Source organism: Amphiura filiformis, chromosome 16, assembly GCF_039555335.1.
Source record: "Amphiura filiformis chromosome 16, Afil_fr2py, whole genome shotgun sequence".
NCBI classification, from domain to species: domain Eukaryota; kingdom Metazoa; phylum Echinodermata; class Ophiuroidea; order Amphilepidida; family Amphiuridae; genus Amphiura; species Amphiura filiformis.
The window spans coordinates 19,719,089-19,734,387 of NC_092643.1; the positions used below are offsets into that span (position 1 = coordinate 19,719,089).

The window sequence follows — 15,299 nt, forward strand, 5'->3', positions numbered from 1 at the left end:
CCTTTTGCCCATTTTGGCCCCATATGTACAAGGCTAGGGGCCCCAGGGGCCTAAGTGTTAAAACAAAGGGCCGGCCGTTTCTCAGCAAATAAAGAAGCTACAGGGTTCAGATTTGGTACACAGATAGGTCTTTAGTATTATATTGTCATAGATATATATGACCCCCATATGTCACATAATATGGGCCCCAAGGCCCCAAAAGCTAAAACATACGGTCGGCCGTTACTCAGTAAATAAAGCAGCTACAATGACCACCTTGAGTTTACTGATAGTACTTGAGAATTATACTTCAACATATGTACATGAGCCCCATAAGTCAAATATTATGGGCCCCAGGGCTAAATGTTAAAACAAAGGGCCGGCCGTTACTCATCAAATAAAGCAGCTTCAGGGCTCAGAGTTTGTACACTGATTGCACCTGAGAATTATATAGTTATATGTACATATGAGCCCCATATGTCACATAATATGGGCCCAGGGCCCAAATGCTAAAGCAGCAACAGTGCCCAGCTTGACTCTACTGATAGCACCTGAGAATTTCAACATAATTATGTACATGGGCCTCATAAGTCAAATATTATGAGGCCCAAATGTTAAAAAACAAAGGGCGGGCATTACAGAAAGCAGCTTCTGGGCTCAGAATTTGTTCACAGATAGCACCTGAGAATTATATTGTTACTAACACTCACACACGTGGACAAAACAGACAGATCAGATTATATCATAATTGGAAATACCAGCGTGAAGCGTTAAGGCTGTTCCAGCTAAATTACATACCCATTGGCTGTTCCCTCTGAAATGTCCCCAAAAAGGCTGTTCCGTTTAATTTACATACTCCCTCTGAAATGGCTGTTCCATTTAATTTACATACTCCATCTGGAATAGTTTCCCCCTAATCATATTGCATAGCCTCACTGTGAGTATAGTCCAGGAGCAAGATCCCACAGGGGGCCTAAATAAGGACTTGGTTCATCCCCCACTACATACAAGGTTTGACGCCATAGGTAGTTAGTATGGACCCTCTAGATCACTGCTAGGTAGGTAGTGGACTCAAATTGTGGTATCACTTTTTTTTTACAGGTCATTTTATGTGTGGACGTATAATCGCATAAAATCACCAAAAATAGGACAAAATTAAGGGGTAGGGGAAATATAAACTCCAAGAACTCAACCTTTACTCATAATAATGAATTTATTTTGGTATGAATATGTAGCTAATTGATTGTTCTAACTGCTTAGTATTATTTGAAAGCAAACCTAGGTTTCATTTGATCATGATTTGAAGTGGCCAGTCCATACACTAGTGAAAAATCAGATTTTTCACAACAATGCGTAGGGTGGGTGTTTTTGTGACATTGGCTTCAAATTTTACTATTGTGTCAATTTCTATTTTCAAAATTAATTAAGTTTCCATTTTTTAATTTTGTTTTTAATATCAAGCATATCTAGGCAAACTTTGATGTTCTGGTTCAAATATTTATGTATGTGCATGTTTGCTTGCATGTTGGTTTGTGTTGTGTGGGTTTGGGGTAGGTGGGGTTGGGTATGTGGGGGGGGTGCGGGGTGTGTATAGGGTTCAGGGTTGGGGTGTTTTACATGTCTTAATATGTCACTCGGCTGAACTATATAAGTTCTATTAACAAAATTTGTTTGGTAAGTTGCCATTCATGTAATATTTTGAATATTTATATGTGTGGGGTGAGATCAACTGCTGTTTGTCAGGAAAATAGACTGAAAATGTAAACAAATAGTTACTTTTCCACATGTAGCAGCGTGTGTATATAACAATATTAAGGGGTAGGGGAAATATAAACCATCATAACTCAACTTCAACTCATGATAATGAATTCATTTTGGAATTAATATGTAGCTAATTGATTGTTCAAACGTGTTAGTATTATTTTAAAGCAAAGCAAACATTAATTGTCAGGTAGATAGCCATAAAATGTGAGAAAAGGTTACTTTTCTATGTATAACCATGTCAAATATGGCATTATTAAGGGTAGGGGAAATAAAACCACCATAACTCAACCTTTACTCATAATAATGAATTCATTTTGGTATCAACATGTAGCTAATTGATTGCTCTAACTTTCCAGTATTATTTTTAACAGAAAAACCATAAGATAGACATAAAATATGATAAAAATGTTAATTTTCCAATGTGTAACAGCGTAAAATTTGACAATATTAAAGGTTAGGGGACGTACAAACCAACGTAACTGGACATTTATTCATTATAATTCATTCATTTTGACATTAATATATAGCTATTTGGTTGTTGTAATCTTTTAAAGCAAAATAACCATTAATTGTTAGCGGGAAAGACATAAAATGTTTTAAAAATGTCAATTTTTCATGTGTAGTACCGTAAAATATGACAATATTAAGGTGTAGGGGACATTCAAATCACCAAAACTCAAGTTTTACTGATGAAAATGAATTCATTTTGGTATCAATATGTAGCTATTTGATTGTTCTCATTTTCTAGTATTATTTAAAAGCAATTAAACCATTAGTTGTGAGGTAGATAGACATAAAATGTACGAACATGTTAATATTCCATGTCTAACAGCGTAAAATATGATAATATTAAGGGTAAGGGACATACAAATCACCAAAACATAGGTTTCACTGACGAAAATGAATTCCATTTTGATATCAATATGTAGCTATTTGATTGTTCTCATTTTCAGGCATTATTTTAAAAGCAATTAAACCATTAGTTGTCAGGTAGTTAAACATACAATATGAGAAAAATGTTGATATTCCATGTCTAACAGCGTAAAATATGACAATATTAAGGGTAAGGGACATACAAACCACCCAAACTCAAGTTTTACTGATGAAAATTAATTCATTTTGGTATCAATATGTAGCTATTTGATTGTTCTCATTTTCTGGCATTATTTTAAAAGCAATTAAACCATTAGTTGTCAGGTAGTTAAACATACAATATGAGAAAAATGTTGATATTCCATGTCTAACAGCGTAAAATATGACAATATTAAGGGTAAGGGACATACAAACCACCCAAACTCAAGTTTTACTGATGAAAATGAATTCATTTTGGTATCAATATGTAGCTATTTGATTGTTCTCATTTTCTGGCATTATTTTAAAAGCAATTAAACCATTAGTTGTCAGGTAGTTAAACATACAATATGAGAAAAATGTTGATATTCCATGTCTAACAGCGTAAAATATGACAATATTAAGGGGTAAGGGACATACAAACCACCCAAACTCAGGTTTTACTGATGAAAATGAATTCATTTTGGTAGCAATATGTAGCTATTTGATTGTTCTCATTTTCTGGCATTATTTTAAAAGCAATTAAACCATTAGTTGTCAAGTAGTTAAACATACAATATGAGAAAAATGTTGATATTCCATGTCTAACAGCGTAAAATATGACAATATTAAGGGTAAGGGGACATACAAATCACCCAAACTCAAGTTTTACTGATTAAAATGAATTCATTTTGGTATCAATATGTAGCTATTTGATTGTTCTCATTTTCTGGCATTATTTTAAAAGCATTTAAACCATTAGTTGTCAGGTAGTTAAACATACAATATGAGAAAAATGTTGATATTCCATGTCTAACAGCGTAAAATATGACAATATTAAGGGGTAAGGGACATACAAACCACCCAAACTCAAGTTTTACTGATAAAAATGAATTCATTTTGGTATCAATATGTAGCTATTTGATTGTTCTCATTTTCGGGCATTATTTTAAAAGCAATTAAACCATTAGTTGTCAGGTAGTTAAACATACAATATGAGAAAAATGTTGATATTCCATGTCTAACAGCGTAAAATATGACAATATTAAGGGGTAAGGGGACATACAAATCACCAAAACTCAAGTTTTACTGATGAAAATGAATTCATTTTGGTATCAATATGTAGCTATTTGATAGTTCTAACCTTCTAGTATTATTTTAAAAGCAATTAAGCCATTAGTTGTCCGGTAGATAGACATAAAATGTATGGAAATGTTAATATTCAATGTCTAACAGCGTAAAATATGACAATATTAAGGGCAAGGGGACATACAAATCACCCAAACTCAAGTTTTACTGATGAAAATGAATTATATTTTGTATCAATATGTAGCTATTTGATAGTTCTAACTTTCTAGTATTATTTTAAAAGCAATTAAGTCATTAGCTGTCTGGTAGATAGACATAAAATGTATGAAAATGTTAATATTCAATGTCTAACAGCGTAAAATATGACAATATTAAGGGGTAAGGGACATACAAATCACCAAAACACAAGTTTCACTGACGAAAATGAATACCATTTTGGTATCAATATGTAGCTATTTGATTGTTCTCATTTTCTGGCATTATTCTAAAAGCAATTAAGTTTCCCACGAGGGGTTGAAGGTCATAATGGGGCCAATACTAAAAAATGATCCTATCATGTTGTAATGTTGTAATCTCAAATTGTTCCTCTCATCGCTAAGAATTTAAAAGAAGACAATTGTCATAGTTCTACTGAAGCTTAGTTCAGGGGTTATAACGTCGAATATATCAAAAATATCATAAATAAAGGTCAAATTTTAAAATGGTCCAATTGCACCAATTAACGAAGAAACCTCAATCGTATACTACATTCAAATTTTGGTGCAACGATTTGTATTCCCGTGTTCCCCTTCACAGTTAATGCAGCCAAAGTTGAGTTATGGTAATATTTCCCCTACCCTTAATATTACCATATTTGACACTGTTACACATGGAAGTTTTTTCTCACATTTCCTTTGTATCTACATAACAACTAATGATACTAGAACGTTAGATGAATTCATTATCACGAGTAAAAGTTGAGTTATGGGAGTTTATATTTCCCTACCCCTTGATATTGTCATATTTAGGGACCGTTGTAAGGGGGGGGGGCTGATGCAAAAATGAAATTGTTGGTCCTCCTAAGGGGGGGGCTGAAAAAAATGACCAAAAATTTTCCTGGAAAAATTGAGTTTATATGATTTTCTATGGGGTTGACCCATAATTTTCATGTCAAAAAGGGGACCCTAAAATTTTTGAGGTCTGTAAAGGGGGGGGGGCCGAAAAAATTTTGCGATGAAATTGTTTTGCATCAGGCCCTTCCCCCTTACAAGTGTTTGTGAACGGTCCCTTCTGACAGTTTCTGTGTATCTACCTGACAACTAATAATCGCTTTGTTTATAGAAAGTTAGAACAGCCAATCAGATACATTCTGATACCAAGATGAATTCATTTTCATGAGTAAAAGTTGAGTTATGGCAGTTATAAATTTCCCTACCCCTTAATATTGTCATTTTTTACGCTGTTAGACATAGAAAATTTACCTTTTCCTCACAGTTTCTGTATATCTGCCTGACAAATAATGGTCGCTTTGCTTTATAAGTACTAGAAAGTTAGAACAACCAATTAGATACATTTTGATACCAAGATGAATTCATTTTCATGAGTAAAAGTTGAGTTATGGCAGTTATAAATTTCCCCTACCCCTTAATATTGTCATTTTACCCTGTTAGACATAGAAAATTGACCTTTTCCTCACAGTTTCTGTATATCTGCCTGACAAATAATGGTCGCTTTGCTTTATGATAATACTAGAAAGTTAGAACAACCAATTAGATACATTTTGATACCAAGATGAATTCATTCTCATGAGTAAATGTTGAGTTATGGCAGTTTATATGTCCCCTACCCCTTAATATTGTCACATTTAAGCTGTTAGACATAGAATATTTACCTTTTCCTCACAGTTACTGTGTATCTACCTGACAACTAATGATCGCTTTGCTTTGAAATAATACTAGAAAGTTAGAACAATCACCTAAATACATTTTGATACCAAGATGAATTCATTTTCATGAGTAAAAGTTGAGTTGTGGCAGTTTATATTTCCGCTACACCTTAATATTGTAATATTTATTTATGCTGTTAGACATAGAATAGTTACCTTTTCCTCACAAATACTGTGTATCTACCTGACAAATAATGGTCGCTTTGCTTTAAAATAATACTAGAAAGTTAGAACAATCACTTAGATACATTTTGATACCAAGATGAATTCATTTTCATGAGTAAAAGTTGAGTTATGGCAGTTACAAATTTCCCCTACCCCTTAATGTTGTCATTTTACGCTGTTAGACATAGGAAATGTACCTTTTCCTCACAGTTTCTGTATATCTGCCTGACAAATAATGGTCGCTTTGCTTTAAAATAATACTAGAAAGCTAGACCAATAACTTGGATATATTTTGATACCAAGATGAATTCAATTTCATGAGTAAAAGTTGAGTTATGACAGTTTACATTTCCCCTACCCCGTAATATTGTCATCTTCACGCTGTTAGACATAGAAAAGTTACCTTTTCCTCACAGTTTCTGTATATCTGTCTGACAACTAATGGTTGCTTTGCTTTAAAATGATACTAGAAAGTTAGAACAATCACTTAGATACATTTTGATACCAAGATGAATTCATTTTCATGAGTAAAAGTTGAGTTATGGCAGTTTATATTTCCCCTACCCTTTAATATTGTCATATTTACGCTGTTAGACATAGAAAACGTACCCTTTCTCTCACAGTTTCTGTGTATCTACCTGACAACTAATGGTCGCTTTGCTTTAAAATAATACTAAAAAGTTAGAACAATCAATTAGATATACATATTGAATTGAATTAAATAGAATTAATACCAAGATGAAGTCAATATCATGAGTAAAATATTGAGTTCTGATGATTTATTTTCCCCTACCCCTTAATATTTTTCTATGTTATGCTGATATACGAGGGAAATCAACATCAGTTTTTGTTGGGTTTTTTGGGTTTTTTTAAAATGGAAACTTAACGGATTTTGTAAATGGAAGTTGGTGCAGTGTAGTGGCATATTAAGACATGTACACACACATTCATCCCCTCCCCCCCACACATACCCTATGTACACCCAGCACCCCACACACACCTCGTCCCACAGACACCCCAACGAACCATACATATTATAATGATTGGAACTGTTACAATAATGTTTCCCTTGATATGCTTAACATTAAAAACAAAATAAAACATTAAAATTTAAATAAAAAAAATAAAAATGGAAACTGAATCAATTTTGAAAATATAAAGTGCTATAGTTGTGAGATTTGAGGCCAATGTCAAACTTTACACATATGGTTTTAAAAAATCAGATTACCACTCATTTATGGACTATATACTTCCAAATATGCTCAAATGAAACCTGTTTTTGTTTAAAAATAATACTAGAAAGTTAGGAAAATCATTTAGCTACATATTGATACCAAAATGAATTCAAAATAATGAGTAAAAGTTGAGTTCTTGGAGTTTATATCTCCCCTACCTCTTAATTTTGTCCTATTTTTTGTGATTTTATGCGATTATACGTCCATACATAAAATGACCTGTAAAAAAAAAGTGATACCACAATTTGAGTCCACTACCTACCTAGCAGTGATCTAGAGGGTCCATACTAACTACCTATGGTGTCAAACCTTGTATGTAGTGGGGGATGAACGAAGTCATTTTTTTGAGGTTGCTGCTCCTGTACTAGTAAGAGAGACTGACAACAGCAACCTATGGAGAGTAAGAGAAACGACTCCCCTGGGAGGGGACTATTTACAATTTCTTTTTTTTAAGTGCTACGACAGTGCAACCTACTTTCAATTAAAGCTTGTGACTTGGACTTTCACTTTTACACATTTTCTGCCCAATTGGGCGACTTTTTACAATTTCTTTATTTTAAGTCCTCAGCAAATAAGGACGGTAAGTTTGGGTACACCGATAACATGCGGGTATAGCCGTATTTGTGTACAAATATATAGCCTTCTAGTTTATTATAGCCGTTCTTGCAGCGCATGTTCTCAAACGCGATGGAAAGCAATTTATTTTTATTTTAAAGATTGTAATTAATATATTTGTATGCAATATAAGATTTAACCAGGGACTCAAACAGAAGATAGATCAGCCAAACATTGTTCTCTCTTAGAAAAAAAATGCAACGTAGAACCTTCTTTTTTCCCCGTTTTCAGCGCCCTATAAGCAATGATATAATATAAAGAACCTTAAAAAGTTACATTAAGCATAGACTCTACTCTCTAGAGTCCATGCATAAAGAACCTTAAAGATTTAAATAGGCCTAGTAGTACAGCGACTTTCAATCTATAACTAATTAATTCAAGGACTCACATCGCAAAGTTAAGAAAAGTGAAAAGCAGTAGGCCCTATGTTTTTAGGCCCTATGTTTTTTTGTTTTTTTGGATGAAACCATTTGCTTGGCTAAAGAAGATTTCTCTTTTTGATATAGAATCTTTGAAGGGTTCTTAATGTTCCATCTTTAGACAAGGATATTTTTTTTGTAGAACCTGGAACCCTTCAAGGGTTCTATTTTTTTTAGAACAGAAAAAAAGTTTTTAGACGAAAAAAAATATACATCATGATTGTAGAACCAAAGGGTTATCACTTCTTTTCACTTTGTGATTAGTCCCTGAACTATTTATTATTATAAACTCGAAATTTGACACTCGATACTCGAAATTGAAATATGAGACTCGAAACTCGAATGAGAGACTCGAAACTCGAAAATGTAACTCAAACTCAAAATATGAGACTCGAAACTCGAAATATAAAACTCGAAACTCGAGATTCGAGACTCGAAAATTTGACTCGAGACTAGAAACTCGCAAGATAAGCAACACACACGAAGTAGCACTTTTTGAGTGGCCTATTCTATACTGATTTTCATTCAATATGCAGAAGTCGGTTTTAGTGGTTTTGTAATTTCGTCCCAACCCTATAGGCCTAACCCTGACCCCAACATTTTATTATAAACTGTGCTATAGATCTAGCCATAACCATAAAACTGCTAAATAATAATAAAACGTAAAAATTAAAATAAAACCAAGAATTGTGAAGCGGATGCATGAAATTGCACTATAACATATGGGCATAGGCCTATCCTCGATATTGCTCAACATTTAAAGATCTTACCAATTTTAAAACGAGTAGCCTACGTAACAAAAGGCTAGGCCAAAAATAGGCAGCCTAAAAATGTTATCTGAATTTTTGTCTAGTCTAAATATCTAATGCATTTCAAATAAACCATGATGATAACGTAGTCAATGAAATAAAGTAAAATTTGACGAAAATGGGCAAATATAGGCTAAAAAGTACATGGGGATCTCAATTTGTAAATCTTAAATGGACTAGATATATGTTGCGATCGCAGCGATTAGGAAAATTTGCATATTTAAGTGTTTCCGTACTGTTTTCCTAAGCCTTTTTTGCGTTTTATCATAGATACTAAAATCTATGGTTTTATTCAAAAGGCGGGCCCCATGAATGTTTGCCAAAATCGCTTGCCCCCCCCCTCTCGTCGGCTTGCCAAAATTGCTTGCCCCCCACATTAACAATGCTTTCCAATGGACATTTTATAATTTGTGAAATGACATGGTACAAGGACTACATTAAAACAAATTCCACAGAGCCCCCGAATGAAAAGTATTTAATTATCTTTGTAATCGCTCAAAAAGCATTTTGTGTGAATTTTACATTCGAACTAAGTGCTATTAAATTTTTATGAGCCTTTTTAATTCACATGTTAAGTCTCATTTTGGGCCATTTTAGACACTAAAATGCGCATAAAAAAGAATAGCACTTTAGTTCAGATGTAAAATTTACACAAAATGCTATACCTGAGTGAGTACAAACATAATTAAAGACCCATTCAGTGATCCCAGCGCCAGTGCAAAAAAATTAAAATTGTTTATAAATTGCTCAATAGTGAAGGGTATTAGTCATTCAAATTGTCATTTGGTATTTTTGAAATAACAAATTTGGCAAAAAACGAAGAAAACAGCAGTACCGACGAAGTTGAAGCCACTTTGAAATACATGTAGCTAATTTAGATACTGAAACGGTATCTAAATTACAGATTCGTGTAAAATGTCTTATTTTGTTTAATACACGGCTTTCGGCTGAACCAATCGCATCCTGTGTTAGCATATCTATGACAATGACAAAGGTCAAAATCTGAATTTGGATGATTTGTACGATCGTCCGGATGAGCAAATCACTGAATGGGCATTTAAAGGAGTATTTCGTGATCATAGCATCCTCTTTTTATGACATTTTTCAGTACATATCCACGAAAAAAGCTTATTCCCAAAATTTCAGTTGATTCCGATTTTGCGTTTGCGAGTTATGCATGATTATGTGTATTACATTGCTCCATAGACAATGTGTTGTAATTTCGTTCTGGTGCACCAGAACGAAATTCAAATCTGGCGATATTTTTGCTAAACGAATTAATCTGCAAGAAATATTTGGTACATAAACATTATGTAGCCAGAGGTATCCAGTGGTGTAAAAATCTCAACTTTTTTTGGGAAAAGTTGGGGGATGAGGCTGCGGATCACTAAAAGCCCCTTTAAATACATTTCATTCGGGGCTGTAGCAAAACTAAAAATGTCCTATACCTTAATGGTTATGGAACAAAGGTGCCCCCCCCCCTTTCGGCTCGCCAAAAATGGGCTTGCCCCCTCCCCCCAATTTACCCTCCCCCAGGGCTCATATTAATTATTACACAGCCCCTTAGTGTAGGCCTAACCAAGAAAATCATGCATTTATTTCAAATCGTGTTTCAAATAATTATTCTGAAAATTCACCAGATGACGTCTCAACACATGCCCTGTGCTGTAGAGATTGGTATGTTGTACGGTATCAGAGAAGATCTTCTCTGGGTGTAATTTGTGTTCGAATTTCCATGCGAAAAATCCGAGCAGCTCAACTACTTAAAAATTGCGGAGAATATATCATAAACTTGAAGGAAAATGGTGCCTTGAATGCATGATATTTTAACAATGAAAAATGGAACCGAATTCATCTGTGCCTTTTAAAGAGGAAGCCCCACCCATCATGCCCATAGAGCAGTTCTTCTGGGGTGAACCAAATCTGCCTGGTTGTCAAATTTATCAGTGACAAGGTTATTTCTGAATTTGACTGGTGCTAGGTGATGCAATAACATTAAAACATCAATTAGCACCTGTCAAATTCAGAGATAACCTTTTCACTGATTAATTTGATAACCAGGCAGGTTTGGTTCACCCCAGAAGAAATGCTTCGGCGGGACTAATTCCTCTTTAACGCATAAAAGAATATTTGGAACTTGATTACGGGTGAGATCCCTTAATTTAGGCCTACTGGGAGCTACTGGAGTGCGGTGGGCAAAATAATTTACTGGGTGGGCTAAATTAATGTCCTCGCAGTTTTAACGGAAGGGGCTATGCAAAAATTTTCTGTGAGTTTGATACATTCCTAAATCTAGTGTTCGCTAGATATTCAATGCCAAAAAAAATCCCTCTCCCTGCTAAAAATTGATTGCCTCCTCGGCCTGCAAAAAAAGACCTTTGCATACATTGACATTTTCTGATGTTCAGTTTCTAAATTATTTTTATAGCTTAGGCATATAATAGGCCTAAAGCGTTTTAAAGTGTATCCGTAATATATATCCCCTTTTGACTTGCACCTTTCCATTTTCAACTTAAATGTTGATAAACATTTTGAATTTTTGTTCAAAACCAAGTGAATTTTTACTGACTACATAATTAGGCCTATAATGTGTTGTCCTACAAAAAAGATTGTATAGTGAGTAAAAAATTACTTCGTTTTGTCAAAAAGCAATCCAAAAATGTGTAGGCAGAAGCCTACATTCTGAACAAACCTGCATGATGAATCTATTCAACGAACTTAAAAGTTGCTTGCCGTTGCCTTGCACAGCTGCACCCTACCAAAACCTTCCCTTGCTTAACAAAATCCCCCCAAACAAAAACAACAACGGCAACAAAACAAAACAAACGAACAATGAAAAACAACAATAAACAAACAAACAAAAAATTGAATGAAGTAGGTCTGTGCGATCTGTGCGGTGCGACCCCCGGGGGTGCGACTTGACTGATCAATATTTAGGCCTAAAATTGCATCATTATTTTTTACATCCGAGATCATATCTTCAAAACTGTTTTATCAAAATAATAAGCTCTGTTTTTTGCAAATGATAGATAAAAGTCGTGACTTTCATGAATGATTGTTGGAAACACATTTTATAATGTCGCCACATTCGTTTGGGCCTGCTTTTTCTGCGACAACCTAACTAGGGAAGCGCTGGGACCCTGAATTCTTACAAAATTAGTTTTTTAACGTAAAATCCAACTTTGAGGCTCTATAACTTTTTTTTGCAACGGTAAACCCCTTTTTTCCCACGGATAACCTATGGGTAAAATTTTGTAAGGAATCGATTAAACATGTTTAAAATTTTCCGAAACCATGAACAAATTTCCGCCAGCGTGTTTGTCACACCCTACCCTGGTACGCGGTAACGAATACGAACTGCCCACGTGTTTCATTTCCAAATGCGCCATATACATCCCGATTGGGATGTACATCCCGATCGGGGTATACATCCCGATTTGACGGATTTGCCGAACTGACAGTAGTAGAGCAATTTTATTTAATTTTTATGATATAGGCTATATTTTTCCCTTCAAATCTGTGCATGACTTTTTCAAATTTAGCCCCTTTTCAAGGACCCCATAAGTTACAATTATTTTTTACTTTCATGGGTGCCTTGGGTGGTCCTAACTCAACAACATTTATGTTTGAAATTGAAATCTTTTAATTAAAAAAACCCCTTTATTTTTATTTTTTGGTTGTTGTTGTTGTTGTAAATCTGCCTCATTTTAAAGACGTTTTTCAATGTATTTTTACATGTACTTTGTACTTTAACATTTTTATCTTTTTTGAATGTTGATAATTCGAAATAATTCAATCAATCAATAATATAAAAAAATGTTCACTTCTGCTAGCTCTCCAATTAGTTGCAACTCATGCGCGTATTTTATGGGGGGGGCTTTAGGCGCCAGCCCCCGGGTCAAAATAGGGGCGGCAAAAAACGAAGGGGCGGAGGAAGAAGAAGGGGCGGCAAAAACAGGGGCGGCAAAAACGAAGGGGGCGCAAAACGAATTAGCAAATAAAAAAGGGCGCAAAAAATTGAAAAAGCATAAAAATTTTGAAAAAAGGTTGCTTTTAGGGAGCTATCGCCAAAATGCTTTTTTTTTTTTTTTTTTGCTCTTCACTTTTTCAAACGACCATTGAAAAAATTGGGTCAACCTTTTCAGGCTGTTATTAAGGGGCGGCAAAATTGTTTCTTCTTCAGCCCCCCGGGGTTGGGGCGGCCACGGTACGCCACTGCAACTATTAGCACAAGTCATGAATTTTGAGTTTTAACTGACCTGTTCTATTTCTATTGTGTCCTAAAAAACTAAAATCAGGAAATCCATCAAAAGTGGCTATATATGTGTACACTACAAAATTGTTTTTAAATTATGTTGTTTATAATCATGACATTGGTCTATATATGACAATATATATATGCAGCATGTTGCGAGCCAACAGGCCTGAGAGTGTGTCTTTGAAAAAATATCTGTTTTTAGCTTTAAAAATCTGAAATTATTTAAACCTTACATACATTTGTACACAACAAGTGTAGAAAAATATCTGGAAGTTGAAAAAAAAATATCTGAAAACAGATAAATATCTGATCTCTCACACCCTTGCGACTACTAAAAAGGCCGAAGTCGTGCAGCTCTACAAATAACCAATCCCTTTAAAACTATATTTGTTGCAGTCTCTTACCAGCATGTGTTCTGCTAACCAGCCCTCATCCTTTGCGATTCTAGATGCTATTCTGAGAGCAAAGCACTTCTTGCCGAGCAGTGAGTTTCCACCATAACCGCTACCAAATGAGGCTATCTCTCTCTTGTCTGGGATGTGAGTAATCAATGTCTTGGGTGGATTGCATGGCCAGTGGTTTGTTGGTTTCTCTGTACACAAATAAATCAAGCAACATGATAATTGGTTTATATAGAATATTACAATATTGCCAATTAGGTCATAGTATTTATTCAAAATTATGGTAATTTTTAGCTGAGTGGCCTAATAATTGGTAACCTAATCCCATCAAAGTTGAGATTTTGGCATCTGAAAAACAGGCCGAAAAAACAATTAAAATGCATAAATTTGGACGACAAAACTGCCTGAATTCAGACAAAAGCCCAGGCTGCAAAATAACTGAAGGCACCGAAGGCAATTGCCTTCGCACCCCTACCAGTTGCCTTGATGCCCTGTTAATTGCTGCTATTCATGTAATTGCCTTGTAAAATAGATGTGCCCTTTCAAAATTGCCCTTCAGAATCCTTATTTTGCAGCCTGCGAAAGCCTGTAAATTCTCATGCCTGAACTAAGAAAACCTGTTTGTTTCTAATCTATATCCAAACTGTCAAAGCAATTTAACTGAAAATACAGAATCAGATTGTTTAGGTCAAGGCATAAAACACCATAAGAAAATATCAGTGGACCACACACCTTTAAAAATGACTAGTTAAAACAATCCATAAATTCAACTTTTAAAACAAATGCTTCTAAATGAATGTTGTTGTTTTTTGATGAAAGAGAGACCCTCCACAAAAACATTACAATTGGTCTTACAATAATACATGTTTGTACAGCCACCTGTATCAGTAATATAGTTTCAAACTTCAAATAATGTTTTTGTGGAGGGTCTCGCTTTCATCAAAAAACAACAACATTCATTCAGAAGCATAATTTGAAACTATATTACTGATACTGTGGTGGTTGTACAAACATGTATTATTGTAAGACCAATTGTAATGTTTTTGTGGTCGGTGTCTGCCATTCACCTCTTTTATAAAAAAAAACCACTCATTTAGAGGCATAAATTCTTGTAGATGGAATTTTATGGTATGTGGTGGTAGAATGTGGATTATAAAGAAGTAAAGATATTTTACTAGAATATTAATTAAATATTCATTTTATATATACATGTATGCTCGAAGAGTAAATGAAACAGATTTTTTTTCATCATATTGCCAAGAAACATAACTTGTCATACATGTACTTACTTTCCATGGGAAGAGGTTGGCCAATTGAGTGCAGACATTTGACAAATTCACCGCTACCGATTGCTTTCATTGCTGCCGCGCCCATTCTGGTCATGATTCGCATACTAGCCACCACATAGAGCGAGTCTGTAAGTTCTATACCGATCTTACCCAATGGTGAACCAATAGGACCCATACTAAATGGAATCACATACATGGTACGACCTACAAGAAAAGTGACAAGTGAAAGAAGGAAAGAAAACAGGGTGTCAATATATTATAACTAGGTTTGCAATCTTGACAAAAACATTTACATTGTATAT

The 15,299-nt window shown here is 34.6% G+C and overlaps 1 protein-coding gene across 1 annotated transcript in view; it reads right to left on the reverse strand.

Moving 5' to 3' along the window:
- Positions 1 to 15,299, reverse strand: part of LOC140135690 (phosphoenolpyruvate carboxykinase, cytosolic [GTP]-like) — a 41,902-nt gene that overhangs the window by 13,343 nt on the left and 13,260 nt on the right. Inside the window, exons 4-5 of the mRNA XM_072157277.1 lie at positions 14,998 to 15,201; positions 13,712 to 13,899 (exon numbers count right to left, since the gene is read on the reverse strand). Coding sequence (XP_072013378.1) covers positions 13,712 to 13,899; positions 14,998 to 15,201 — 392 coding nt within the window. The remainder of the gene's footprint in view (positions 1 to 13,711; positions 13,900 to 14,997; positions 15,202 to 15,299) is intronic.